The sequence below is a fragment of the Tachysurus fulvidraco genome, chromosome 14 (genome assembly GCF_022655615.1).
Source record: "Tachysurus fulvidraco isolate hzauxx_2018 chromosome 14, HZAU_PFXX_2.0, whole genome shotgun sequence".
Classification (NCBI taxonomy): domain Eukaryota; kingdom Metazoa; phylum Chordata; class Actinopteri; order Siluriformes; family Bagridae; genus Tachysurus; species Tachysurus fulvidraco.
This window is the reverse complement of record NC_062531.1, coordinates 9,707,215-9,733,576: the sequence shown is the minus strand read 5'-3', so window position 1 is coordinate 9,733,576 and position 26,362 is coordinate 9,707,215. Positions and strand designations below refer to the sequence as shown.

At 39.4% G+C, this 26,362-nt stretch overlaps 1 protein-coding gene across 3 annotated transcripts; it reads right to left on the bottom strand.

The window, feature by feature from the left end:
* Nucleotides 1-1,347: 1,347 nt before the first annotated feature.
* On the bottom strand, nucleotides 1,348-26,362 carry slc16a1b (solute carrier family 16 member 1b). Of its 3 annotated transcripts, none has more exons than XM_027166484.2 (5): nucleotides 26,207-26,362; nucleotides 10,377-10,655; nucleotides 3,596-3,739; nucleotides 2,606-3,400; nucleotides 1,348-1,960 (listed from the first exon to the last, which is right to left on the bottom strand). In XM_027166484.2, exons 2-5 carry the CDS (start codon nucleotides 10,591-10,593, stop codon nucleotides 1,686-1,688), a joined length of 1,431 nt encoding a protein of 476 aa, XP_027022285.1. In that variant the 5' UTR covers nucleotides 10,594-10,655; nucleotides 26,207-26,362; the 3' UTR covers nucleotides 1,348-1,685. The 3 variants fall into 3 exon arrangements, with proteins under 3 accessions (XP_027022285.1, XP_027022286.1, XP_027022287.1); XM_027166485.2 differs by having other exon boundaries at nucleotides 10,377-10,659; nucleotides 26,212-26,355; XM_027166486.2 differs by lacking the exon at nucleotides 26,207-26,362 and adding an exon at nucleotides 10,789-10,930.

The following is a 26,362-nucleotide window of genomic DNA, read 5'->3' as shown; positions in this document are numbered from 1 at the left end:
TTTTTTTTAAAAACAGTTTATTGGTGCACTACTCCAGGTCAAAACATACAAAATATCACACCCAGATAACATTACATTATCAGAGTTAGACTTACTAAAAAGCTGAAAGGGGGGGGGGGAGGGGGGGGAGATATGCTTCCAATTTGGTTTGGAATGAAGAAATATTTGGAAGTACGGTGTATTGACCTTTTAACACAAATGTCAAATCCAGCTAAAAGCAACACACTTCTAAATCCCCGCCTCCCGTTTTAATATTGTTCAGCCTTTCAATTTACACATTTTAGTTCACACAAAACTGAAAAACAGTAGTGTGCAACAACCTTCATTCATTCTTATTGCCTACCCATCCTGAATACTACAGTACACACAAAGAATACAAAACCACACTGGCATTTGAGAGTGCACAGAAATTGAAATGAATTTCCCCCTTGTGAGCTTTTCTACCAGTTAGACATTTTATGTAGTATACTGATGCGGAGACTACAGCCAACTTTACAGAATAACGGCACTCTTGAACTTCACTTATTCAGGACAGACCAAATGAAACGATTCTGATTCAAGTCGGTTCTTAAATGTTATGACCGATATATGACACGATGTGCTTTCGTTTAGAATATTTCTCGAAATCAAAATGTAAAATGTACTAGCAAAAGTGAGAATACTAGTTTGCAAAAAAATAAAAATAAAAAATTCGTTCTGATGATCGCATCGTAAGTGTATTAGGTGAAGAAAAAATATCATTGGGCTCAGTTCAATAGAGGGCTTGACTTAAAGCACCTCACAAGGCACAAGCATTAAAGACATTTATTCTTTTGGAAAAAAGAAATGTATAAAAAATATGAAATGGATAATCTTTCTAAATGTCTGATCGACACACTGCATTGCAGAATCCCATATCAGAGAAATAAAACACAAAAAAACGCCAATGTGAAGAATTCTAAAATATTAAACTAATAATAAAAAAAATCATAGATTATGTTTATGTGGGTTTTAGCTGTATATTAAAAGGTTTAATTTTGTGCAGTTTCTTATTACTGCTAATCACGGGAATCTACAAAAATGATAGACACACTAATGAGAAAAATGAGCTAGAATCTCTGGCTTTGCCGAGTTCTTGCAGTCACAATTAAAATACTGGACCATATCCTTTGACCCATTCAGCAGACTGTACTGAGAAGTATCCTGAATAAGGTTCAGTCTCACACAAACACTAGAAAACAAACTTGAGCTCCACCAAGTAGCTGTAGCACATGTTAATATTTTCTGTACTTGCTGCTTATTGTGCAATTCCTTAAATGAGAATGGCAATTTCTCCACACTCATAGATTGTGGCTATAGCCTATTCGCCTTTTTCTTTTTGGAAAAAAAAAAACAAAAAAACCCAACACCACTGCGCTGGAGTGTTTGCGTGAACTTTCTTTGGTGGAAAAAGCAGAGACAGGACAAAGCAGGAGAAATGATCTGATGGCAGTAGTCCAGCATGACAGACAAGATGGTCTATAGCTAGTTTGTGAATGAATGAGGATGTCTGCATCGAGTGTGCGAGTGTGTGTCTGTGTGTGTGTACAATATGGCTAGTTAAATCTTATTACAATTCTAAAATGTGAATCCATCTGCTACTCGTTCTTGTTTATTGTGGACATGAGCGTGTCACATGAGCGTGTGTTGCGGTGCATACACGAACATCACACAGCGCTGTCTTCCGATTTGGCCACGTCTGCTTGCGTGAGCGGTATAGACACGTCGTTCTCAGCGTTGTTCTCTTGTATGGCATTGTCTATGTTAGTTTCTTGTTCCTTGACTTCAAGCTCAGCTTTCCTCTCCTCCTCTTTCTTCTCTTGGTCCAGCAGATGGTAGTTAATGCCCATACCGACGAACAGAAATATGCTGGCCACGACTAGTACAATGCCACAGCCGATGTATGTGTATTTGTAGTCGTGGTAGATGTCGTTCAGTTTGCCTGCAAAGGAGACAAAATCATGACAGAATTATTTATAAAGTATAGGTAGGTAGGTAGATAAGCTCACATGTAATTGTGTAATATAATCAGTACAATGTAAAACAAAGTAAAAAGACAAAAGCCTTGTTGTTCTGGTTAAACCATTTCATTCATTCGAACTATGACACAAAATGATGAGTTCTGTCACAATCAAGAAAGACCAAACACGCCTCTTCTTAATCGGAACAAAGTTATTCTTTGATATACTAAAATGTGTGTGAATCAGGACCGACAGTAATCATTACTACTATCTGAAATATTTATATTTCCACATGAATATTTCCGTAACTAGCCCTTTCTTGCTTGCTGTAGGAAAATAGCTTGAAATAGTCATTTATAATCTTTCCTATTAGAAAGAATTTTATATGGCTTTCCCACAAATCTGTTGGTGCACCGTCATGCTAGAATAAGTTTTGGGCTGATTATCTTAGTGAGGGTCAATATTACATGGAAGATTGTTCTGGAACATCCTATACAATTAACCATTTTGTATAAAATGTATGAACTCACATTAATTATTTAAATCAACTCTAATGTACAGTGATCGATATTTGGATATTGAAAAATCTGTTGTTATTTTTAGACTACGGTGGTATAAACACATACCCAGTAGGGGGGGTCCGAGCAGCACTGGTCCACACTCCACAATGGTGACGAGGCCCACGGCACTAGAGAACCTCTGCGCTCCCACCAAGTCCATGAGGGTCTCGAAGAGCACTGAGCTGAGCCAGCCAAATGCCACACCGAAAAACACTGCATAGATGGAGAAACCCAGATAGTCCACGGATATCGGTGCCAACAGGTGACACACCCCGTTATACAGCACTGCTGCCGCAAAGAAATACTGTATGCGTGGACGAACCCAGCGGGTATTAGCCAACAGGCCCATAGATGGTCGTGCCACCATGTCTGTGAAGGCCAGCATGGAGAGCAGGAAGGCTGCCTTGTCTTTGGAGATGCCAATGCTTTTTGCATAGTTGCTGAGGAAGACGAGTGGTGCAAACAGACCAAAAAACATAATTACATTGCCCAAGAGGTAAAGCAGGAAACCACGATGCTTAAATAGCGTCAGGTCAATGAAACTGTTGATGGTTTGCATCACTGTTTTCTTCTTGTGTTCTCTGGTCCCATCATCCTGTACAGCAGGTGTGGGCTGCGGTTTTGGTCCGATGGGTCGCATCAGTGACCCGGCCACACAACAGTTAAGCAGTGCACCACCAAGAATAAGGAAACTCCCCCTCCAGCCAAACTGATCATATAGCCAGCTGTTCAGAGGTGCCAATGTGGAGAGGAACACGGGGCTGCCGGCCATGGCAATGCCGTTAGCAATCGGACGCTTCTTATAGAAGTACTTTCCGATCATGGTCAAAGCAGGATTCAGATTGAATGCCAAACCAAGACCTGCAGGAAGACAAGGAGGAGGAAAATGGCATCAAAACAGAAACTCTTTATAACTGACAATGTAAACTCTGACATTTACAATGTCCTCTTACTATTTACAGTGCTCGCTTACACAGGGCATAGTAATACAGTGAGCAATAAATATGTGAAAAAAAAGTGTCACTCTGCATGTGAGAGACCAGCACCAGGACTTACCTCCTATAACTCCCACACAAAAGTATAGTCCCTCCACTGTGTTGCAAAAGGATGCAGAGATCAAGCCTATGCTGGCCAGACAGCCTCCGATGATGACGATTGGTCGGCTACCATACTTGTTCACCAGGATGCTGCTGATTGGTCCTGTTTAAAGATAGAAGAGTCTGGTTAAATGCTGAACACAAAAAAAAAAAATCATTGGACATGTTTACTTGCATGCAACCTGTAACAAAAAAAAGAAAAAAAAGAAATTGTATTATGCATTTGAACTTCACCATAAACAAACTAAACGACAATTTAAGCACTAAATTGCAGAAAGAAAAAAATACATAAACCAATAACAAAATACAATGTTGCATACCAGGTATTATTATGATGGATGTTGTTAGCCACAACTTACATTTCCCCATAAAATAACTTGTATGAAAGGCCATACATGTTTTTTTTGCTGCCATTTCTCAGAGGTTTTTAGTTTATAACCTGAGCTGTGTAATGAATGCAACATCCAACTAGGGCTTTCTTAAAATGCACTGGATGTGTTTGCATTGGTCTCGCAGGGGTGCCAGGTCTCTTGAAAAGAAGGTCTCCTTCTGTCTCCACTAGATGGTGCTACAGGACAGCTAAAGTGTAATGAATTTGCTTTCATGTACTGATGCAAGCCAGTGCAATACCCCCTTCCTGTGCGTGGGCCTGCATGCTTGTAATGGTCTTTTCCCCATAACACAAAAACAAGCTTTACTGCAAAGAACAATACATGTTTACAGTATCTCTACACTCTTATCAGGTTTATTTCTAGTCAAACTGAGAGGGAGACACATTCTCAGTCTGTGTAGTAAGTGTCTTCAGGCTCAGATGGCTCCTATACAGTTCCAGCCTGGAAAGCAAACTCTTCAGAGGTGGCTTTGTGCTCAAACATCCAATGGGCATAACTGATCCGAGTTCGGCAAACTAGGACAACCTCTTACCATTGGCCACTGAGCTCAAAGGAGCTGGGAACGCAGCCAATCAGGGGCAAGGATGGTTTGGTAATCCTTCAGTCGACGAACAGATACGCTAATGTATTCCGACAGGCTTCTGGGGCTCTGTACTCGACCACACAAACGATCCATTACAATCCAGGACAATGGAAGCACAGATCAGTGCATATATATACACAAACATTCTCTCACGCACACACAGAAACACCACTCAACCTTCAGACATTTTGGAAGGCAGCGTGGGGTGGTTCGCAATTCTAACTTGAAAGCTCTAAATTATAGTCATTCACACAACCCCACCAAACACCCTACTTCTGAGTGTGCACCTCATTAAAGGCATCATGTTCTCATGCTGTCCTGATATGTCATTCAATCAAACCTCCCTGTCTGCCAAATGATCAAGTAATTACTCTGAGCAGGACACTTCTGGACTAATGAGGTGGAGCCACCATTACACAAGAACTTGCTTCTCTAAGCAGTTAAAAAAAACAAAACAAAAAAACAGATGTTCAGAATGTAGGAGAGGACACAGGCCAAAATATGTACAGTAAATGATTTCCATATTTGTAATATAAGAAATGAAGTGTGCTGTCCGGTGTGCACACGCACGCACACACACACCAGAGAGTAGTCTAAGCCTCTACAAATTAGACTTGAATTAATTCTGCTTATTTAAATCTCCTGTAGACAAAATATAAGAACACTGTTGGAGAGTGCAGCGTATCCTCTTATGTTAGTTTCTGACAATCCGATTAGATTTTGGACGTTAGTCATGCCATCAGGCCAATTCTGGGTTTTACCCAAATACAGAAGTTACATTCTGGTCAGACTGCCTTGGGGGAATTCAGAGGCCAATTTAAAGCAAATCCAGGTCATGGCCACAACCAAAAAGCGAGAATAGACTTATACGACACGGGGCTGACATTTTCATTCTGTTACTCCATTCTGGAGCAACTTTAGATTTTGGCTTGGCTCCAGTATCCCAATATAAACCAACTGCTTCAGTGCTTCACACACATTGATGGAGTAAAATGTGTAGGCTTGAGGAAGAACAAAGTCGGCTGCATCTCTCACACTAAGTCAGGATCTGAGATCAAACCAGTACAACAATACAGCTTTCAGTGTGAGCACTCGCTCAAACCTGTAAAATGTATGCAGTGTAAATAAGGTCCGAGTGTCTGCTGAAATGGAGACAACAGGAACTAAACCAGGGACGCACGTCAACTTTTATTTAAAAGAACCATCAAATTAGTTAACAAATGTGTGAAGACATCATGAGTTTTCTGCCTGTCCTGCCTAAATACTTCATGTTTAATGAAATGGTGGCTTTATCTAAAGAAATACAAGAGTTCATTTACTTCATTTTCAACACTCAAATATCTTGGCTGTTTCATTACCAAAGCTACTCATGCATGTAAAGAGGCTACGTGCAGAAACTTGTGTGCACAAGTTTGGCCAAAGCTGCCAGCGTGAGTAATCACACGTGTACATGTTAGTGTGTGGGTAGTATTCATCCTGTTCCTGCTCATACTCCTATTCATGTTTGTCTTCGGAGCTTCAGTTCAGTGAAAAACTACACATCTTCAAAGCAGGATTCATTTGCAAGTGTATAAGTGCTCTCATTGAAAGAATGTTAGTTATTTCAAATCATTTCTTAAGTTTGGTTAAAACAAAAGAACTAAACTTGTCCTTGAATATTCCATTACAGAAACTCTAAACCACTTGAATTGATAAGTGGTGGTACAGTGATTTAAATATGAATCTTGATTTTGTGTCTGTACTATTTAATGAACAAAGGCTTAAATGTGACTTATGAAGGGCGTGTGACTTGACATTGAGAGTGTACGTGACGTTAGAAAGTACACACAAGAGGCAGTCAAAAGACGTTGCAGGTGCCATTTAGATCCGAATTCCATCCAGGGACAACCATGCTACCTTAATCTAGTTTACGTCTCTTCTGCTCCTTGCTTACTAGCTTTCCATTCCGCATTAGACAATGTTGTAATAAATAAATAAATAAAATGTATATAAAAATGAATTAATTAATTAAAAGGTTGTGCACTTTGTTCTCTATGCAAATGAACAGGGAAGTGACGTTAGTCGGGGGGGGGGTGTCCCTCGAGAGCTTGAAATATTAAGCTTAATAACAAATATCTTGCTTGAGCTAGTTAGAGTGGACAGATTCCAGTTGTTTGAGCTAAAGCAACTGGAAACTGTAATGTCTATTTGAGAACGACTTCACTGAAGGTTTAATTTTAATGACCGCAACCATGCCAAAATTGTGACCTTGATGCAAAGCAACGACATGGCAGGAAAACTGCTAGCTTACAGTTTTTTAGTTTACAAACAAAACACAATGGATGGTTACATGACAGGAAAAGAATCACTAAATGGGATACAGTAATAAGACAGCAAACACAGTTTCTTATCCTCATTAAAATGCTCCAACACCCAATACTCCATCATATATCAATTCTACACATTTCATTGATCAAACCCTTTAATTCATTTATTATTAGCCTTAGATTATGTACAGTACATAAAATATACAATGAATGATTTGTAACTATAGTAACAATGAGCTGGTGTCAGGGTGGTTTTTACAGAAAATTAATTAATCATAGCATTCTGACCAATTCGATTTGAGAATGCAACATTGCTGTTCTTTAAACATCTCCCTGTTCGGGATTCCCACAGGGCATCATCCGGTCCGCATGTTTGACTTGGCACAGGTTTTACACCAGTTGCCCTTCCAGACACAACCCTTTATTTGGGTTTGGGACTGGCACAGAGTGTTAACTAGTGGCTGAGTTAGCTTCCATCCTGGGTTTGATTCCAAGGCAATGTTAATGAGGGATCATGCCCTTTGACCAGCAGGGGACATTTGAGGACTCAACACTGAATCGAAGAGGGAGGGGAAAGAAACACCACTACACACACTATGAACTGGCCTTTACATATTCAAATATACAAACTAGAAAATGTCCCAAATAAGTTTAGGTATAATCCACATCTGATGATATTACAGGCACTCACACTTTGAATCCAGAGCATTCCTGTAAACAGACCCCTGAAAGGCCCCAAGTGTGTTTGACAAGCAGGCTTTACTCAATCACCTGGAAATAAAGATCACAATCTCAGTAGCCGTATTCTTGGGTTGCTCAAACGTCGTCTGTTTCTCACTGCTACTGTGCATCAACAAGCCCAGAATCACAGGAGGTCCTTGTTACCATGACAACCGTCATGACACTGGCATGACTCCACTCAAAATAACACACCAGCACTTCCCTGACACCAGACCTCTGGAGTACTATTTCTTGAACAGTTACACCATCACTTCTCATGTTCATAATTATATATAAAATATCTTGTACATGATATGTTTATAGAATGAATGTATACTGTGAAAAATGGCTTGTGTAGTTAAGGTGCATGATAGTTAGGGATTAGCACAAGATTTATTATATTTATAAATAAATAAATAAAGGCAGATCATTTCTGACTACAAAGCTGAATTATCCTAAGCTCCTGGATGGTCATAATCAGCAGTTCCTCATAAACAACCCGATTTAAAAAATGTCTTATGATCCACAGTAAGTGAGAGGCAGGATGTTTGTTCAAGTTTTACCTTTACACAATTACCTGTGCTTACTCATTGGGTTTAGGCACTAAGGTGTCTGAGCAAAATGTACTATAAAAAAATTCAAAATAAAATAGTTCATCCTAAATAATAAAACACCACTTAATGATGAAAATGTTTCTTTAGACAGGTTTCTCTCTTCTCTTTGACGCTGCATGTAACAGTTACATGAACAAACAGAATATCCATAAATCTAAATGTGCTAAAATCGATTAATTAAAAAGGGACATTAAATTAATAGAACTTGAATAGAGCAGTAAAGTCTTTTAACTGATTGAGACTATGAAATAAAATAAAAAATACAAATGCACTTTTATGAACCTCTTGTAATACTTTTTATATTTCAAATCATTATCCTACTAATATACACACATTTTTGTAAATATTTTATTATACCTTTTTGTGTGACAACACTGAAGAAATGACACCCTGCTACAATGTAAAGTAGTGTGTACAGGTTGTATAGTGTAAATTCGCTGTCCCTTCAAAATAACTCAACACATAGCCATTAATGTCTAAACTGCTGGCCACAAAATGGAGTACACCCCTAAGTTAGAGAGCTTGGGTTCCTCCACCTTCCGTTTGAGGACGCCCCACAGATACTCAATAGGAATTAGGTCTGGAGACCTGCTTGGCCAGTCCATCACCTTTACCCACAGCTTCTTTAGCAAGGCAGAGTTCATCTTGGAGGTATGTCATTATCATGTTTGAATACTGCCCTGCGGCCCAGTCTCCAAATGGGGAGGGGATCATGCTCTGCTTCATTAGGTCATAGTACATGTTGGCATTCATGGCTCCCTCAATGAACTGTAGCTCACAAGTGATGGCAGCATTCATGCAGCCCCAGACAATGACACTCCCACAACCACACTTGACTGTAGGCAAGACACACTTGTCTTTATACTCCTCACCTGGTTGCCACCACACACGCTTGACACCATCTGAACCAAATGTGTTTCTTGGTCTCATCAGACCACAGGACATGGTTCCAATGATCCATATCCCTAGTCTGTTTGTCTTCAGCAAACAGTTTGCGGGCTTTCTTTTCCGTCATCTTTAGAAGAGGCTTCCTTCTGGGATGATAGCCATGCAGACCAATTTGATGCAGTGTGCGGAATATGGTCTGAGCACTGACAGGCTGACCAACCACCACTTCAAACTCTGCAGCAATGCTGCAGCATTCATACGTCTATTTCCCCAAACACAACCTCTGGACATTATGCTGACCACGTGCACTCAACTTCTTTGGTCGACCATGGCGAGGCCTGTTCTGTGTGGAACCTGTCCTGTTAAACTGCTGTATGGCCTTGGCTGCTGATCAGTTTCAGGGTCTTAGCAATCTTCTCATATTCTACGCCATCTTTATGTAGAGCAACAATTCTTTGTTCTAATTCTCAATTCTATGAGAAAGAGTGAGAGTGATGACACCAAATTTAACACACCTGCTCCCCATTCACACCCGAGACCTTGTAACACTAATGAGTCACATGGCACCAGGGAGAGAAAATGGCTAATTGGGCCCAACTTGGACATTTTCACTTAGGGGTGTACTGACTTTTGCAGCCAGTGGTTTAGACATTAATGGCTGTGTGTTGAGTTCTTTAGATGGGACAGCAAATTTACACCGTTATTCAACCTCTACACTCTACATTGTAGCAAAGTGTCATTTCTATATTGTGGTCACATGAAAAGGTGTAATAAAATATTTACAAAAATGTGAGGGGTGTACTCAGTTCTGTAATATACTGTATGTGGGTGTGTGCTGGACGTTGTCTTCCAGCATTAGTGAACAGAAAAATGGACAATGTGTTAAACAGTATGTGTATGGACTACAATGCACAATTACATTTTAGTGCTAGCACAGCGAGTTTACTCCAACAGTGTTTTAAATAAGATTTGGTAAAAGCTTGTATTTTTGTAATTTATACTGATCAATCTTGAACAATATGACCAGGAACATTAAATGATCATGTAAAGGTCAGTTTTTAATCTATGTACACAGAAAAATAATATATCCAGTAGCATATCTCAAAAGAGGACAGGAGTTCAGAGTTTGAACATAAACACAGCTGTGATTGTTTGCTTATATTTCTTCTGCGTAGTAGAAACCCAGATGAGAAAGTGAGAAGAGCAGCAGAGCGAAGATGAGATAAAAACCACTAACCTCCTGCATACATGACAGCCAGCATGATGGAGGAGATCCATGAGACCTGACTGCTGGTGGCGTCGAAGATCACCTCAATATCTTTGAAAAACACCGTGATAGATTTGGGGAATGCGTAGGAGAAACCGATGCTGATGAAAGCACCGACCACTACGGCCCAACCCCAGCCTCCTTCTGGAGGGGTGTAGCCCACCGGACCGCCCGTTGCTGGAGGCATCTCTCCACGTCCACTCGCACACAATCAGAGATAGTCAGCTGAACAGCACACACACTCCCTGCCTGAGAGACAATGGCAAAAGAAATGCTTTGAGTAGGGAAACACAAATCCAAACACAATATATACAAAAGACTGCAAACTAAGCACACATCCATGCTAAAAAATGTAAAAATATGGAAAATTGTTAGAGCTTACAATGACTGGTCAGAGCAGAGCAACAGTAAACATTAAATATTCTCCAGAAGTCTAGAATCAGAAGCTTTAAATCGCCAGGTATTCTTGCGCATACAAGAAAGTTGTTTGAGTGTCATACGCTTCCAGTACAAAGAGACAACACACAGACAATAGAACGCAACTTTATAGAACAGAACTGATTGAGATGCAGGGGGCATTCACTAAATTCCAGGGGTTTCGTTACCCTGACGTAAAGTGGGCATGTTTCTGGAGGTCTTTCAAAAAAAAAGAAAAAAGAAAAAGAGCATACTATGAAGGACAAGAGTGTCATACAGGTAGATTTATTTTAGAAAACAAATACAACCAAAAACTATGGTTATAGTTAGATTATCAAACAGGCCAGTCTACCCGATGATGCAATATCTGTTACGCTGTTCTGAAATCCCTGGAAATAAGTGCATCCCAGATGCAGGGACCTACTTAGATGGAGTCGGTAACAAATAAATAAGATTATTGCACGTTGTTATTGCATAATGGGGGAAATTTTTTCTGTTCATGAGGTAGATTGCCTGGGGGAAGAATCTGTTCTTGTGCCTGGTTGTGCTAATATTTGGGGCTCTGTAGCACCGGCCAGATGGTAAAAGTTTAAAAAGCGGATGACTTGGAGGTGAGGGATCCAGAGCGATTTTCTAAGCCCTTTTTTTCACTCTGGATTTATACAGTTCTTGAAGGGTGGGCAGGGGAACACCAATTATCCACCAATAGTCCAAACCAAACAGGTATCGATGTACACAGAACAGACTCATTGACAGCTGAGTAGAACTGTTTCAGCAGCTCCTGTGGCAGGTTAAACTTCTTCAGCTGGCTAAGTAAGTACATCCTTTGTTGGACCTTTTAAAAAAAAAAAAAAAGTGTCCCACTTCAGTTCTTGGAAGATGGTAGAGCCCAGGAACTTGAATGCCTTCACTGCGGCCCCAGTGTTGTCTATGATGGTGAGTGGGAGGAGTGCAGGGGGACTTTCTCTTGAAGTCCTCCATCATCTCCACTGTTTTGACCATATTAAACTCCAAGTCAGTTGTGACAGCACCAGACAGCCAGCTCTTTAACCTCCTTTCTACAGTCATCAGTCTCACCAAGTACGGAAACGTGTCTGCCTACAATGTCGTCCGCAAAATTCAGACAGAGGGGTCATTAAAAGGTGCAGACATTGGTGTGGAGTGGCTCTGGAGAGTCGAAGCATTATGGCGGCCATGTGCGGTGCCATCATGAATACAAACTAACATAACCAAAACACTAGTACCCAAGATTAGTCAGCTTTGCTTCAGGAAATGTGTTTCTCAAGTTCTGGTATGTTCTGCCATTTGGCAGGACAAAAAAGCTGGTCACAATATTCCTACAAAAGATCCAACCCTAATCCACGCAGGTCAAAACCTAGTCTGTATATCAAGATCAGTGATAAAGATAACAGAATCTCAGAAAGTACCTTTTGTATTTAATGCAAAATGTACCTTATCACTAAAGGTGCAGTTCCTCACTGTTTAACCAATACCCAGCACACTGTAACTCTTTAACCAGTGCTGACAGCTCATTAACTCCTACCATCCTCAAGTGCTTTGCACTGTGCCCTGCTGTAGCACGAGCATAAATGCTGCAAAGTGGTGTGAACAGTCTACTGAGAGACCAGGAATCATTACCCTGTTAACCATGTGATTACAGCATTACCTTTAAACAGCAGGTTGGCTCATCTTGTTCTCGGGATTCAAACCTCATTAGACACACATGCTTACACATGGACAAACCGGGAGAGAGTCTCTCACCGTGAAACACACTCGTAGCTCTTCTGATTTGAGGTGAATGCAGTCAGTCTGGGACTTGTGACTGGAGAAATGCCAGAGGACATTACAGAGGCAGTAGATATATCACTACTCATTGAGCTTCAATGATCCAATTCATTCACTGTATAGTGACCGTTCTAAATCGGTCTCGGCATCTCTGGGCCTGAGTGGTGAAGCCAGAGGTCACAGCTAAGCCTTATAAGCAAGAAAACTCCCATACATTATACAGATACAAAAAAAAAAGAGAGAACATGTCTCGGGTGCTTTATTGAAACACGTCTGAGAATTCAGAGGCACCTCAACTAAGCTCTTATCTCCCAGGATACAGCTGTCTTGAGATGTATATGAATTAGATTAGTTGAATAAAGTTCACTGGGTAAGTAAAACCACCCAGTTGCATGCTTTAACGGACAAGACAATAACAAATCATAAACGTAGCTAAAGTATGGATAGCTAAAAAACTAAAATAAGTTCAGAATTCTTTCTCTCCTTCAACCAAAATTGTTTATGCCCGACAAAAACATGTTTGTCAACACCTGGCTATGGCATGTAATGCTATGTCCTCACACCAGACAAGTGCCATCCTTTAAATCCAGCTAGTGAATTTATAGTCCCCTGACAGATTTAACTATGAGGTGACTGTATGTTGTGCCAGCAGGAGGGTTGGAAGTTTATTGCCCTCAGCTTTGTCAGTGTTTCCACATACCTGCGTGTCCCTGATTCTGAAAAGGTCATTCATCCATACTAAGAAACGTTTTATGGTCAGCCAGATGTGTGTAGTGTAGCAGACAGTGGGATTCGGAACAAAGACTGTGCTACAGTTACAGTACAGTTACACAAACAAAGTGTTTACATTTAAAAACATACACACCAAATATAAAAGATTCATTTTGAAAAAATAAAGGGGAGAGCTTTTTATTCCGGTCCGGTTAATGAACCTAGTTATATTTTAAGCTACTGTGATTAAAAATGTCCTCTGTCACACAAGCTACTGATTTGTGCATTCAATAAGGTCCCATTGAGGATGTTAGCATCTACAATAAATTCAATAAGAATGTAAACCCAACTGAAAGTATTGCAGATACATCAACCGTCCACAATAGGGCAGAATTATTTAGCCTGGGACTTGCTGTACACAGAAGCACTCTCATTCCGTCAAAGCTCTCAGTTAAGATGTACATGTGTGTGTGCTAGTGTATGTGTGACTTTTGACCTCCCCACAGTGAAGAACTCCTATCTAGCCTTCATCAAACAAGCACCCGCAACACATGCTCATGCCAGAAACTGTGTAAATGTTTAATGAGTGTTTGCTGCCTTTTTGAACACACGCTTCAGGATTCCACAATGCACAAGCAAGGCTTTTACCAAACATGACGTCACAAACAAAGTGATTTTTCTGTGCTGTGAATGAACAGACGACCCAGTGAGTGCTGTTGGGACTTGTGTTGGTGGGTGAAGCCTGTGTGAGAAAGAAATGATTTCAAAAAGGTATTTAACATTGCTAATCTACCTTAATTTGAGAGCCAGCCGAAGAAAAGGTATGCTGAAATTTAAGCATGGAGAGTAACAGCAGGGATAAGCATCACGTTCACTAAAGACATGGTTAAGAATGGTGTTTTATGTGAAATAAAATAACTGACAAGCCAGCAAACTGTTGTGCTCCGTAACAGTTCTGATGCAATTCTGTCCAGACACTCAACTCCATAATTTACATAAACACACAATCACTCAGTGCTGTGAGACCTGCATGCATCCAGTACCCCCACTAGATTTGATTAAATTCTCTGAATTTCCCAGGGGTGATTTCAGAATGGTCAAGTTTTTTTTTTCAATAGCCTAGCCTGAACTTTAGCGTTTGTTATTAAAATTTCTCATTTAGCTCCAAGTCCCATAAAATTCCCTACCCTGGATCATAAGAGCGTCTAAGAGCACCGAACATTCAATCATAAAATAAAGAATTTCAATTATATATAGTAAAGTTGAAAGTGCCAGCAGCAGTCTGAAGTGTATTATTCCGTAATGTTGGCTTAAGATAACCAAGTCAATAGCTGTGCCTCTGGTACTGCACAGGACGGCAAGTGCTTCTATTCAGATTTTTCTCTTGAAAACAAAAAAACAGCCAGAAAAGCACCGATAATGCTTATGATTTAGTAGTAAGGTTCGCTTAAACAACACCATTTTTCCAAAGATTGAGAGAGATCATTACAGAAATCTGGAATTCGTCCCATTAGAGGAAAGGGTCACTGCAAATCAACATAAAGCGCTTCCGGCCTATCTATGATTCAACATTTCTATCCTGATCTCAGCCCCATCCACAGTGCATTAAGAGCTCATTGATGTGAAAATGAGGTAAATAGCATGCTGTTGCCTTCCCTGTTACTAGATCTGAACACCTATGGGAGATTTTTTTTTTTTGCTTGACATGTTAAACAGTGCTCTTCTCCACCAACATGAATACCAACCAAGGGAACATCTTTCAGAAGAAGCCACAGACATTCATTACTGCAACACATGGCACTATTACAGGAACCGTACTGTGTGTCTGGACTTAACTGAACACTTACAACACGTGTAAACTCAGGGAGGGGGAAAAAGAATGAGCGAGCCAAAATATATCCAAGCATGTTCAGAATAGCTGTGTACAAATGTTGTGGGACAATTTGTTCCACTGTGGAAAATAGGTACACTTGTTGAACACATAGTTCCATGCCAGAAGAGGGGTGTGTGTGTGTGTATGTGAAAACTCACAGGGAGATTTCACCAAAAGTGTGTCATGCTGCAGGTAATACCTTACTACATGCTGACACAAGAGGAGATTAAACACATATTGCAGAATGCAGCTCATCATGAAACACCGTCCGTGAACAGGCCTCAAAGAGCCAGGCCACTTTCTTGTGCAAATGCTAGCTTGTATCCTCCTTGGGCTAATTTGGACCAGCTGAGCTTTTGTTAAAATCCAAACAAAGGAGATACAAAGACAAAGCATGTGAAAAGCAACGAAGAGCAGCAGCAACAGGGAGCATCTTCAACCCATTGAGTCCAGCAGGATGCAGTGTCCTCTGGAATGAACTGCACCCTTCATAACAATTAAAATAGAAAATGTCTGTATTTAGATCCCCCCTCCCCCTTCAAAAAATAAATAAATAAATTTAAATATTAAATATTTTCCCTTACAGTTAATATTTTGTGGTGCTTACACTGGAGAGAAACAGCACCACAGAATCTTTTCCTATAAAGCCACAAAGCTTCAGATGGATCTAGAGTAGTCTAACTCCTTATTGTAGTACATTTCTAAGGCTAAAAAGCATGTAGTCCTCCCTCTTTAATTCAGACCACAGTGTGTTATGTAGGGCTCAAATCCAGGAAGTGAGAGACAGTCACTACGTAACACCTTCTTTGTTTGTGGAGTTGTGTTTGATCCAGTATGAACCTCCTGGCAGAGGCAACCACTACTTGGGTCTCAAATATCCTGGTACAACCATCCCAATGAAACTGGTGATCAATAGTTGATTTGCAAACATGCAAATCACAAAAAAAAAAACATTGTGCAATTCAAAAACTAATCTCTGCCCTCCCATCAACCCCAAACACACTGCATCTGATTGCGCATTGAAAAGCTTTATAAAGCTATGATGGTGTGTGTGATTCTGTAGGAGGATCTTGGCTGCCACTCCAAAGAACAAAACGACTAGCATGTAGGAAATAGGAATATAGGAACAGATGATTTAGTGTAGTATAAATTGGTGATAAAGATGCCATGTTTTGTCGTCACCTCAATTAAAGACAATGGGAGAAAACATTTTAATGAGAAATAGTTTTTAAAAGCATGCTTCAAATAAACTGTTCTTAAAAAAAAAAAAAAAAAAAAAAAAAAAAGTCACTAAACTCATTACATTTTAGTAAAAAATAAAAAGCTAGGCTATGTTTTTAATGTAGGTTGTGGATCTCTCAAAAGATCTACTACAAGATTCCTTCCTCCAGCTCCCTGTGGTGTTCTTTAAGGATTTCCATGTGCTGAGGCCACACCAAAGAATGCACTCAAGAGGTCAATGACATGTACCTCCTCTCAAAACAACAACCCAATGTGAGTGTAGGTGTCTAGCACCATGTAAATAAATTGCATACATAATCCCAAGCGCCATCTCCAACTGACATGAATCTGCTTAGCATTCCAGCCAAAACTCGTTAATCTGAGCTCCACCTTAACGTCATGTCCAGTACTTCAACCCATCTTTCAGTCCTGGATGGGCATTCAGCCCCCGAGGGGAGAGCTGGGGTCAGTTGGGCTCTTCACCAGAGACATGGGTGAGTGCCTGCCTGTGTGTCAGAGGGTCAGCAAGGACGTGACTCACTCTGAAGTCTGCTGAGTACAGAACACATGCGCTCTCTCATTACTCACACCTAAACTAGAACTTGGCAACACCGGTGTGCGCTAGGGCTTAGAAAAAAAAGAGTTTTACTTTCTACAACTAATAGATTGCATTTTTTATGAAATGTACCTTTATGTAATGTTTATAGCAGGTACAGTGTAAAACTCACAGTATTAGAAGTAACACACATGCTGCATTAGAGTGAAAAAGTAGAAGCTAATCAGAAATCATTGCATCATTATGGATCAGAGTGGAGTAGGGGGTGAATCAAGCACTGGCACTTATCCTTTGCCATATCCTTTTAAAACATTCAATAAGGTGCAGGGCCTTTCACCAGAATTCCCACAAGTATATTGGTTTATTATAATGTTTTGTACAGAAATACAGCCATCATAAGGATCCACATCTCTGAAGGGTTTCTAAAGCTTCTATGTTTTATTAAGTAACCAGAAAAAAAAACAGAAAAAAAAAAAAAAACATCTGCAACACCTACATCACAGAAACAGGAAGTTAGCACTTCCTCTACATTCTACATTAGTTGCAATGCTTCAATCTTAGACACCACGCCAGTGAAGTAAGAGATGTGAACAGGATCACACAGTCCATCAAACTTAGGTTTGAAAACCTGCTTAGGTTCACACAAGGTCATACACACCATTCAGGAAGGTTTTGCCTGTACTACTGTAACTCAAACAAATAAGGCAAAAGTAAATAAATTAGTTTATTACATAAACTGACTTAAGAAAATAAGTGCAATTAAAAAGGGTGGCGAAGGATTAAACCGTAACTGGAATCGTCTCACTCGTGTCAATGCAACTTGCGTCATTAACAGGAATTACAACACGCATCTCTTATTTCCTGCAGCAGTTCCTTTGTAGAACATACATACACGACGACTGACACACCCAGTATGCCAGACCAATCACCTACACATGAGCAAGTCCTTCAGAACACATGAGTAACGGCCCCAAAGCTCCAGAGTCACTGAAACAGTTCAACTCTGTACCTGCAATATACACAGCCTGATTTACACCCAGATATAAGATTCACAGAACATGTACAAGGCTTCTCCTTCTTGACTGCTAATGGTTATGGAATAACCTGGAACCTGAAAACATTCAACCCCGGAGTAAACGGATGAAAAACTAGAGGGACCTCAACGAACCTCATTCAATCATTCATTCACTAAAATACATATTTTTGTGGAGGTTTCAGTAAAGCTGATCTTTGTATTGAGGGGTAGGTTGAGAAAATCACCTGTAAATCAACAAGCATGCATTCACCGCATGCCAACTTGCCTTTAGTGACACCCACAAAACCTTTAGTGAGCTTAGGTGGCCTGTGCCACATCCAAATTCAATAATACAGCTCGGACAATAGTGTTTTACTGTACACACACAGTGCTTTTCACACACACAAACACACACACACACACACACTAATCTTCTTTTACAAGTCAATGCAAGTCTTATACATGCATACATTTACACTTAAACTTGCTTATTACCATTTTTATTTGACTTTTTGTAATAAGCCTTGTTTGCAAAAATGCTTCTACAAAACAATTTACAAATAAAGTCTTCACAAATGAGGCCCAATAACTAGCTCTTTTGGGCGAACAGGCACAAGTAGTCAGGGTTTTTCCTGGGTCAAAATTGGTCTTCGGTGGTGGCTGACCGACATGGTCATCAACACACAGCAAAGAGTACCCTAGTACCCACATGATCCACAAGCCCAATATTGACAGTAAATGTTAAATTTAAAATAAATACAAAGAAACAGTTTGTGATTTTTCCACAGCTGGCTTTCATAGTTTTGAAAGATAAAATCATTTTTTGATAGACCTGATAATTATTTTAATTTAAATCATATCAATTAAAACGTAGCATTAAAAAGGTGTTAAAAAGGTGTAAGTGTGTAATTTTTTTAAAAATAAAATTTAATAAAATTAGCAGCTAGCTAGCAAAAGCTTGCTTTGATCTAGTTTACTCTCACTCCAGTCTAACTTTAAACTAAATGATTTTATAGGTAATGTACTACATATTGTCATAGGCCTATACATACTGTGGATTATTAAGGCTAAATGTTACTAAACACTCTTGCTAAATGGGGTTAGCACACTTACTCTCTCATTTCAGATGTGTATGTTCTTCTAAGAAGTAATGATTTGTTATACACCGATTCTGACACTGACGCGCAGACCAATTGCTTTAACCATTTATTATAATGAATCGGCTCAAAGGAGTCATTAGGTCGCGAATCGGACGTGTTGTGTGGGAATTCTGGCTGTTAGGAACAAACAAACACACAATGTTGTTTTTTTTGCCTTTTATTTAAAGTTATGTCAGCTGCATGTGCGGAATGCTTTGTCACAAGTTGTAAGAGAAGATAAGGCAACTTTTTTGACTGCAATTCACACCGAGCGGTAATTCAGCAAAAAATATTCTCAGAATGCACCACGTGAAACATGGATTCGGTCTTCCGACCTTTAGGATCAGTTCATTTTGATGTGAGGGAGAGAACAAAGACAGAACTGAAGACGGAAAGTGCTCGCACGGGGGTGGGGTTGATCACTGTGCTCGTTCTCTCAGTCACTAGCCTGCTTCACTCACAAAACCCAAGTACAGATCAAATAAGGCTTTGGCGGGACAAAAAATCGTTTTGGCGAAATTTTCAATGTTGGAAAACCCTGGTAGTAGTTCTATTAAATAAACTACATGTGAGTAGATTGTCATGAATACCATTATTTTAATCAAAACAAGTAACAAAATCAATTAATTTAATCAAACAGATGTCTTGCGATTTTGTTGTACTGCTTTTAATGAGGTCATTGTGAGTTAGTTTAACGGAAATATTTATTCTAGAGTTGTGTATACATGATGCTGCTCTATATCTAAATACAGATATAAACTTTTTTTCTATGAATTTTTTTTCTAGGAATTTTATTGTTTCAGCACAATGTGGAAAAAACAAAAAAAATCCTCGATTAACTTTTCTACATGCAGAAAGCAATCTGATTATTTGGCTGAAAGTCATTAATTTCTAGAAATAAGATTAATTCGGTAATGCTATTAAAGGATACTGGAGTAAACAATTTACAACTAACCAAACCATCTGCTTAACTACAGTATTTTCCGCACCATAAGGCGCACCGGATTATAAGGCGCACTCTCAATTACGGGGTCTATTTCTGTACTTAACTCACACATAAGGCGCACCGCATAATAAGGCGCATGCTAAAACATACGGTCTACAAAAAAGGTAACGGAAGCAAAACATTGAGTTTAGTTGAACTTTATTCTACTATTTAACAATACAAACATTATTTTTTAATCAATCTTCTCCCTCAAATCCATCAAAGTCCTTATCTACTGTGTTTTCTTAACATTTTCTTGCTTCCTCCACTTCCGTACCATAGAGTCATTGATGCTGAATCCTTTCGCAGCTGCTCTATTCCCATTTACAACTGCGTAACTGATAACCTGTAGTTTGAATTGTGCCTCATAAGCATCTGATTTTTATGGCAAACCAACTTAAGTTGCATTTACCGCCACCTACTGGACTGGAGTGTGGAGCGCATAATGGTTAGGAAGAAACAAATGTTTTGCAACATACCGGTATTATATGGAATAAAAACACTGTCAATAATAATCGTACGTAATTCAAAGCATTGTGTGTAAATTTTAATTTAGTCGTGCGTAATTTAAAACTATTGTACGTAATTATGTTTTTTTGTGGAGTTGGATCACAAAATCTACGGCCACAACAGTTACGAGATTTTGTGTGTTTGTTCAAATACAACTCCAAAATGTACGACTATGACAGTTTACAGACACAACGCTTGTTTTCACAACACCTCTTTTTACACACGAAAACGGTCTGCGAAACAACTGTCAAAAATACGTCATCACGTTCACAGGCATTACTATCCGAGGGAAGATGAATCGATTCCACGAAGCGCGCATGTGCCCCGCCCTCTTCTAAACCACTCATAGAAACCACTGGTGCCGAAATGGAGGGAAATGGTTGGACAGTCAATCAAGCGGAGCGCTTACCAAAGTCACACAACAACATTTTTACATTTAACATTTTTGGAACTCGGTGCACACAAGGCGAACCAGATTATTAGGCGCACGGCCAATTTTTGAGAAAAAAAGGCTTTTAGGTGTGCCCTATAGTGCGGAAAATACTGTAATTAAATGATCAACTTGATGTTGATGTGGACTAATAGATATGGTTTCTCCAGGGTAATGAGGTACACACAGTTCTGTACAGTTCTGAAGTCATGTTTCTTGCATCACATGCAGTGACTTTACAGGTTCACTAGCAATTTTTAAGCATTTAAAAAAAACACACAACACAAATGCACTTTACCAAAAAAATAAATAAACCACCCCTGAATCATCAACACATTTGAGAAAAAGTGTAAATTAACCACAGAAACTATTTTCTTATTACTTAATGGCACATTACAATGAATTATATTCAAACAAATGTTTCGGGGAGTTCAATAAAGTTTACACTTAAAAGGTAGGTCATAGCTTGTTCTCTTAACAAGGACAATGGACACTACCAGGCCAAAAAAGGTATGGCACTCCAAATACGTGCCCAACCTCCCTCTATCACACACTCAAGCCACTGGTTGTGCAATACACACACGCGTACAACAAAGCCACCATTCTCATTTGAATTTCCTCTCTCATGCGCTTCTCTCCTCCCTTGATGGTCCCCCCATAACATTCTTTTTTCCTTCCATCTGTTTCCATCACGCTAACGGCTCTTTCACACATTCCCAACACCCTTCGATCTACAGTATAACAATATCCCAGGCCGACTTTCTCCAGACTGTTATTCTTAGTTACTCATATACTGAAAAATGAATGTGACCTGATTTCACTGAACACAGTCACTGTCTTATCTCAACAAAAAATAGACCTTTCATGCCCTCACTCTCTTTTGTACCATAAAGCCACCTACAGCCAAGTTTTCCACCTCTAATTTGACCTCTAATGATTTGCAAACTATGAACTCTGGCACTAGAACAGAGCTAACAATAGACTAAACTTTCCGTTCGCCCTACATCACCAGGGTCATTGCACAAGATGGTGTGCTGCCATGGCAGATATTACACATATAGCAAATGACTACTCCTTTCAGCTGAATCCAGACAGACAAAAGAGAGAGATGCATGTATATCTCAAACCAGTTCAGACACACAAATGAAAAAACAAATGCTGATCTCATTAAGGAAAGAATCCAAATAATGGTTTCCTACAGGTACAACTGAGAAATACAGCACTAGCTAAATGTAATCAGTCCAACAGTCTGTTGTAGAGGGTTGTTGAAGAAATGGACATTACAGATGGCCACTATGCTTAGCAGCAGTAAGTGGATTCCCTCATCAACCCAATATATACTTGAATGGCCATTAAATTGCTAGATGATGGTTCACGGTCGCAGAAATCCAAATCTTTCTCGGTTTCCTTAAACCTCAGTCCATAAGCTGCTGGATTTTGTATTTCTTAAGCATCATAGAAACAAACATGGTTTAGTATACCTGCCCGTTAACTTTTCAGTAGGTTATCTCCACCCAGTCACACTGAAGTCTCCTTGCAGGCTTAATGTACAGACAGATGCCCCAGCAGGCCGTAAAGTGCTGGAATGCCTGTTTATTTTCTCCAAATTTCCCTGAACATTTCAGTCCAAACTTAAACATGTTCTGCAAATTTCAACCCAAACTGAGTTCTCAGTGAAGCAGAACCCATTAGAGAAATACAGGGCAATTCCAACTAGACTGACCGCAACAATAAAAAAACACACAACCCATAAGTAGTAAGATATATTTCACAGAATGACGGCTGAATATCGAGGCTTACAATGTTTTTTCTCAATGTGCTAATGCCAGCTTCAACCTACCTAACCTGCCTGCAAAAATATAACGATGTTGTGTGGAAACTATGTGCCAGAACTAGCCCCGAATCCCATTTAGTTGCTTAACCCTTCCACTGTGAACTAGAAAAACACGAACTTTGTCCCAGCAGATGGGGGATGAGGTGCAGGCCCTTCTGTTCATTGCCTTCATGTGCAGGATAATTACAGAGGGATTAGCATCAACAGCAGCTTTTACTTTCTTCCTGATCTACCGAGACCAGGGGGTCTAATTCGCTGTACAAATACTTAAAGTGAGCAGTTTATTTTGCAGCAAATCCTGCTATGAGGAGACAGGGTTTTACAGTATGCTGGTCTGTACACAGGGTTACAACACCTCACACCTCCATAAACTTCTCTTCACAATGATCTGACATCTTATAGCTGTGGGAATAACTACACTGTGGCACAACCCAAGTGTAAGCTCTATGAAAACATTAAAGAATTTCTTGCAGTCACTGAGTAAACAAGATTTTTTTCCCAAACTGAGTTTCACCGATTTAGCTTAACAAAACAAATGCTGCATTATATTTTGGTGTTATATTTTATCTGGATCACCTAGCTAGCAATTATCTTGCTTAGCAGTCTTGGGGAAATTGTCTAATCAAGTTTGCTCACTTGTTGACAACTTCATGTGTGTATGCATTTTTATCTATGAGAAGTACAAATTACATTTACATTGCATTTACTAAAACGCATTGATGATCTAAATGCTTTTCAAAAGAACGCTTGCTTCTGTTACATTTAAAAGGTAATCGAAGTATACTTATCTTGTAAGTATAACCAATAGTTAAAAAAAAAAAAAAGTCATGCTGTGTGCAACTAAAATAAAGGAATGTTTTTTAGTAGCAGCCACATTAACTATGTATTCACACATGATGCGTCATTGCTTTTTACATGCTGAAGGTGCAGGACTATATAAATACGAGCAGTTACGTTTTTCTAGTTTGGTTTTTTGTGACGTGTTCTGTTGAATGATAAGGTAAGATGTCTATTTAGGCTACTGATTTAATACCATTTACTTAAGAAGAAATAGCAAGAAACATGCTCCATTTTAATTTTCAATTGCACCGCAGACAGCAGCCACATTCTTTCGCTCTCCAGTTGTTTAAGTGTTTGTTAGTTTTTCCTGTTTTTTGTTTATCAAACACTATTCTACACTCCATTCGATCATCTATAGCACAGCTGTAATTACAATTTTTTTTTATTTTTTTGTATTAAAATTTCTATTTTTATTTATTCATTTTTTTAAATTCTCATTTTATTTTCATTGTCTGTGTGGTGTTGTCTCTGCGCATTAGAATCGCATGACATTAAAGCAAATTCCTTGTATGCTCAAGCATACTTGGCAATAAAGCTCCTGATTCTGATGTTGTCAAATACTTTATTTGTAATTTAAATTGGTACTGACCAGGATATGGAATAATTGCTTAGACCAGAAAAAGAAAGTCAATTTTGAAAAAAATAATTATTTGCCGCAGGTCCTGGATCATAAATTGAATATACGCCGAACTGAGACCAAATGTAATGAGGATATGTAATAAATAAAAAGCCATTTTGAATTGCAGGATGTGTTATGCAGCATTCATACTGAAACCAAGTCAAATCCACCTAAAGAAAAGCCCATTCACTTGGACTGAAAAGGACACAGGATGGGTTTCATCACGTGGCAGTTAATTTCCCATTCACCAGTTCATCTACAGAGTTCAAATAACAAACTTTAATCCTGTAAACTCACAAAACGTGGAGTAGAAAAACAAGCACAGAGCAGGGACCATGTCTTTCTGTAAGCTGCCACATGCTTATTTATGATTTCGCGAAGGAAAGATGTTTTATGTTTCTTGTCAACATAAATGTCCTATCAGTCCGAAACAAACGAACTAGTTGGCAAACGTCATCGGATTCGTGACGGACTACTTTCCTTCCAAAGACAGATCACACCAAGGCTACTGATAAGTGAAAAGTGAGAAATAAAATTTGGGTTTGACAAATTTAACGTTGACCGAATCAGTTCAGGGGTCCGAGACGTGCTTTTGTTTGTCTCCAAGCATTTGATAGTCTAATCTCTTTATGATGGGATCACCTAAAATGATGGAAGGCGTGGTGGTCCAAGCCATGGTTTATTGATTACAAGGTTTTATGCTAAAATCCCAATACCATCATATTGAGCAAGACCATCAATTTAAAGTCGATCACTTGAATCACTTCATGGGTTAAGAGAAGTATGCCATGTTTTGGAATTCAACTCTAAGTCGCTTTGAATGATTAGAAAATAAGTGGAAAAAAAGCTAACCACATTTAAATAAATTCGATTCAAATTTATTTGCGTAGCAATTTTTACAAATCAACATCGTCTCAAAGCAGCTTTAAAGAACATAAACATAGAAGAAATTATTATAAAGAATAATATAAAACAAAAAAAATATCAAGATTAATATTAGTTGTATTTAAACGTGTTTGCATTTTTCCCCAATGAGCAAGTCAGTCTGATGAAAGACTCAGGTGACTGTGGGGAGGAAAAACACCATTGGATGGTGAAGGAAGAAACCTTGAGAGGAACCTCATCCTCATGTGGGTGACACTGGAGGTGTGATTATAAATAAAGTGAATGGTAATTCAAGAGACTAAGGGGTGAAAAAACTGAATGATCACTTATTCAGTGCAACACTACCTACCCTTGAACGCTCAATAAAGATAGATAGATGGAGGCTACAGAAGGCGTGTGTTCAAGTTTCTTCTACGAGTTACAAGTGACGACGGTTAATCAGGGCACGTAAACTAGTTTTATTTCTTCAAAAGGCTCATTCTAATGAAGGTCATGAACACCACGACGCTTCATACACACACACACACACACACACACACACACACACACAGTCTGAGCACGTGAGTCACTCGTGACACCACAGACCAAGACGCACGCGGGCAAATTTCACTCCAACGTTACGTGTAACGCCCATCTGTTCAGCTGAATATATTAGCCACGTTGCTAACTCCGCTAGCTACTAACAAACTATACGACACCTAATTAGGACACATACCGATATACGTGTTGTGGCATCTACCGACAAACAGATCCGGTGTACATTTCATCACATGTTAAATAAACGTGTCCCCACACACAGAGCGTGTTAAATAAAACTAATATAACGAATAATAAACCCAAGATAAACCCATATAGTGTAGTGTAGTGTTTACACAGAAGGCGCGAGAGATGCTGAGAGCTAAAGCTAACACTGTAGCTAACCAGCTCGGCTAATTAGTTCATTTAAAAACACTCATTTCTCAGTCATACATTTCACTTACCTGATTTTTTTTAAGTCACTGTTGGCTGCAGAGGTTCATCTGAGCCCCGACAGACCACGCGTGCTCGCCTCCGGCTGGTGGACGTGTACATGGGTATGTGCGCTGAAGCCAAGTTTGTCTTTTCTCACTGTAGGATTGTGCGCATGCGCCGTAGTC

Coding starts and splice junctions, on each gene's coding strand:
- slc16a1b (XM_027166484.2), bottom strand. CDS start 10,593: ATGCCTCCAGCAACGGGCGGTCCGGTGGGCTACACCCCTCCAGAAGGA. Junction 3,740..10,376: donor GGCTGTCATGTATGCAGGAG/GTTAGTGGTTTT, acceptor ATCTTTAAACAG/GACCAATCAGCAGCATCCTG. Junction 3,401..3,595: donor TTGTGTGGGAGTTATAGGAG/GTAAGTCCTGGT, acceptor GTCTTCCTGCAG/GTCTTGGTTTGGCATTCAAT.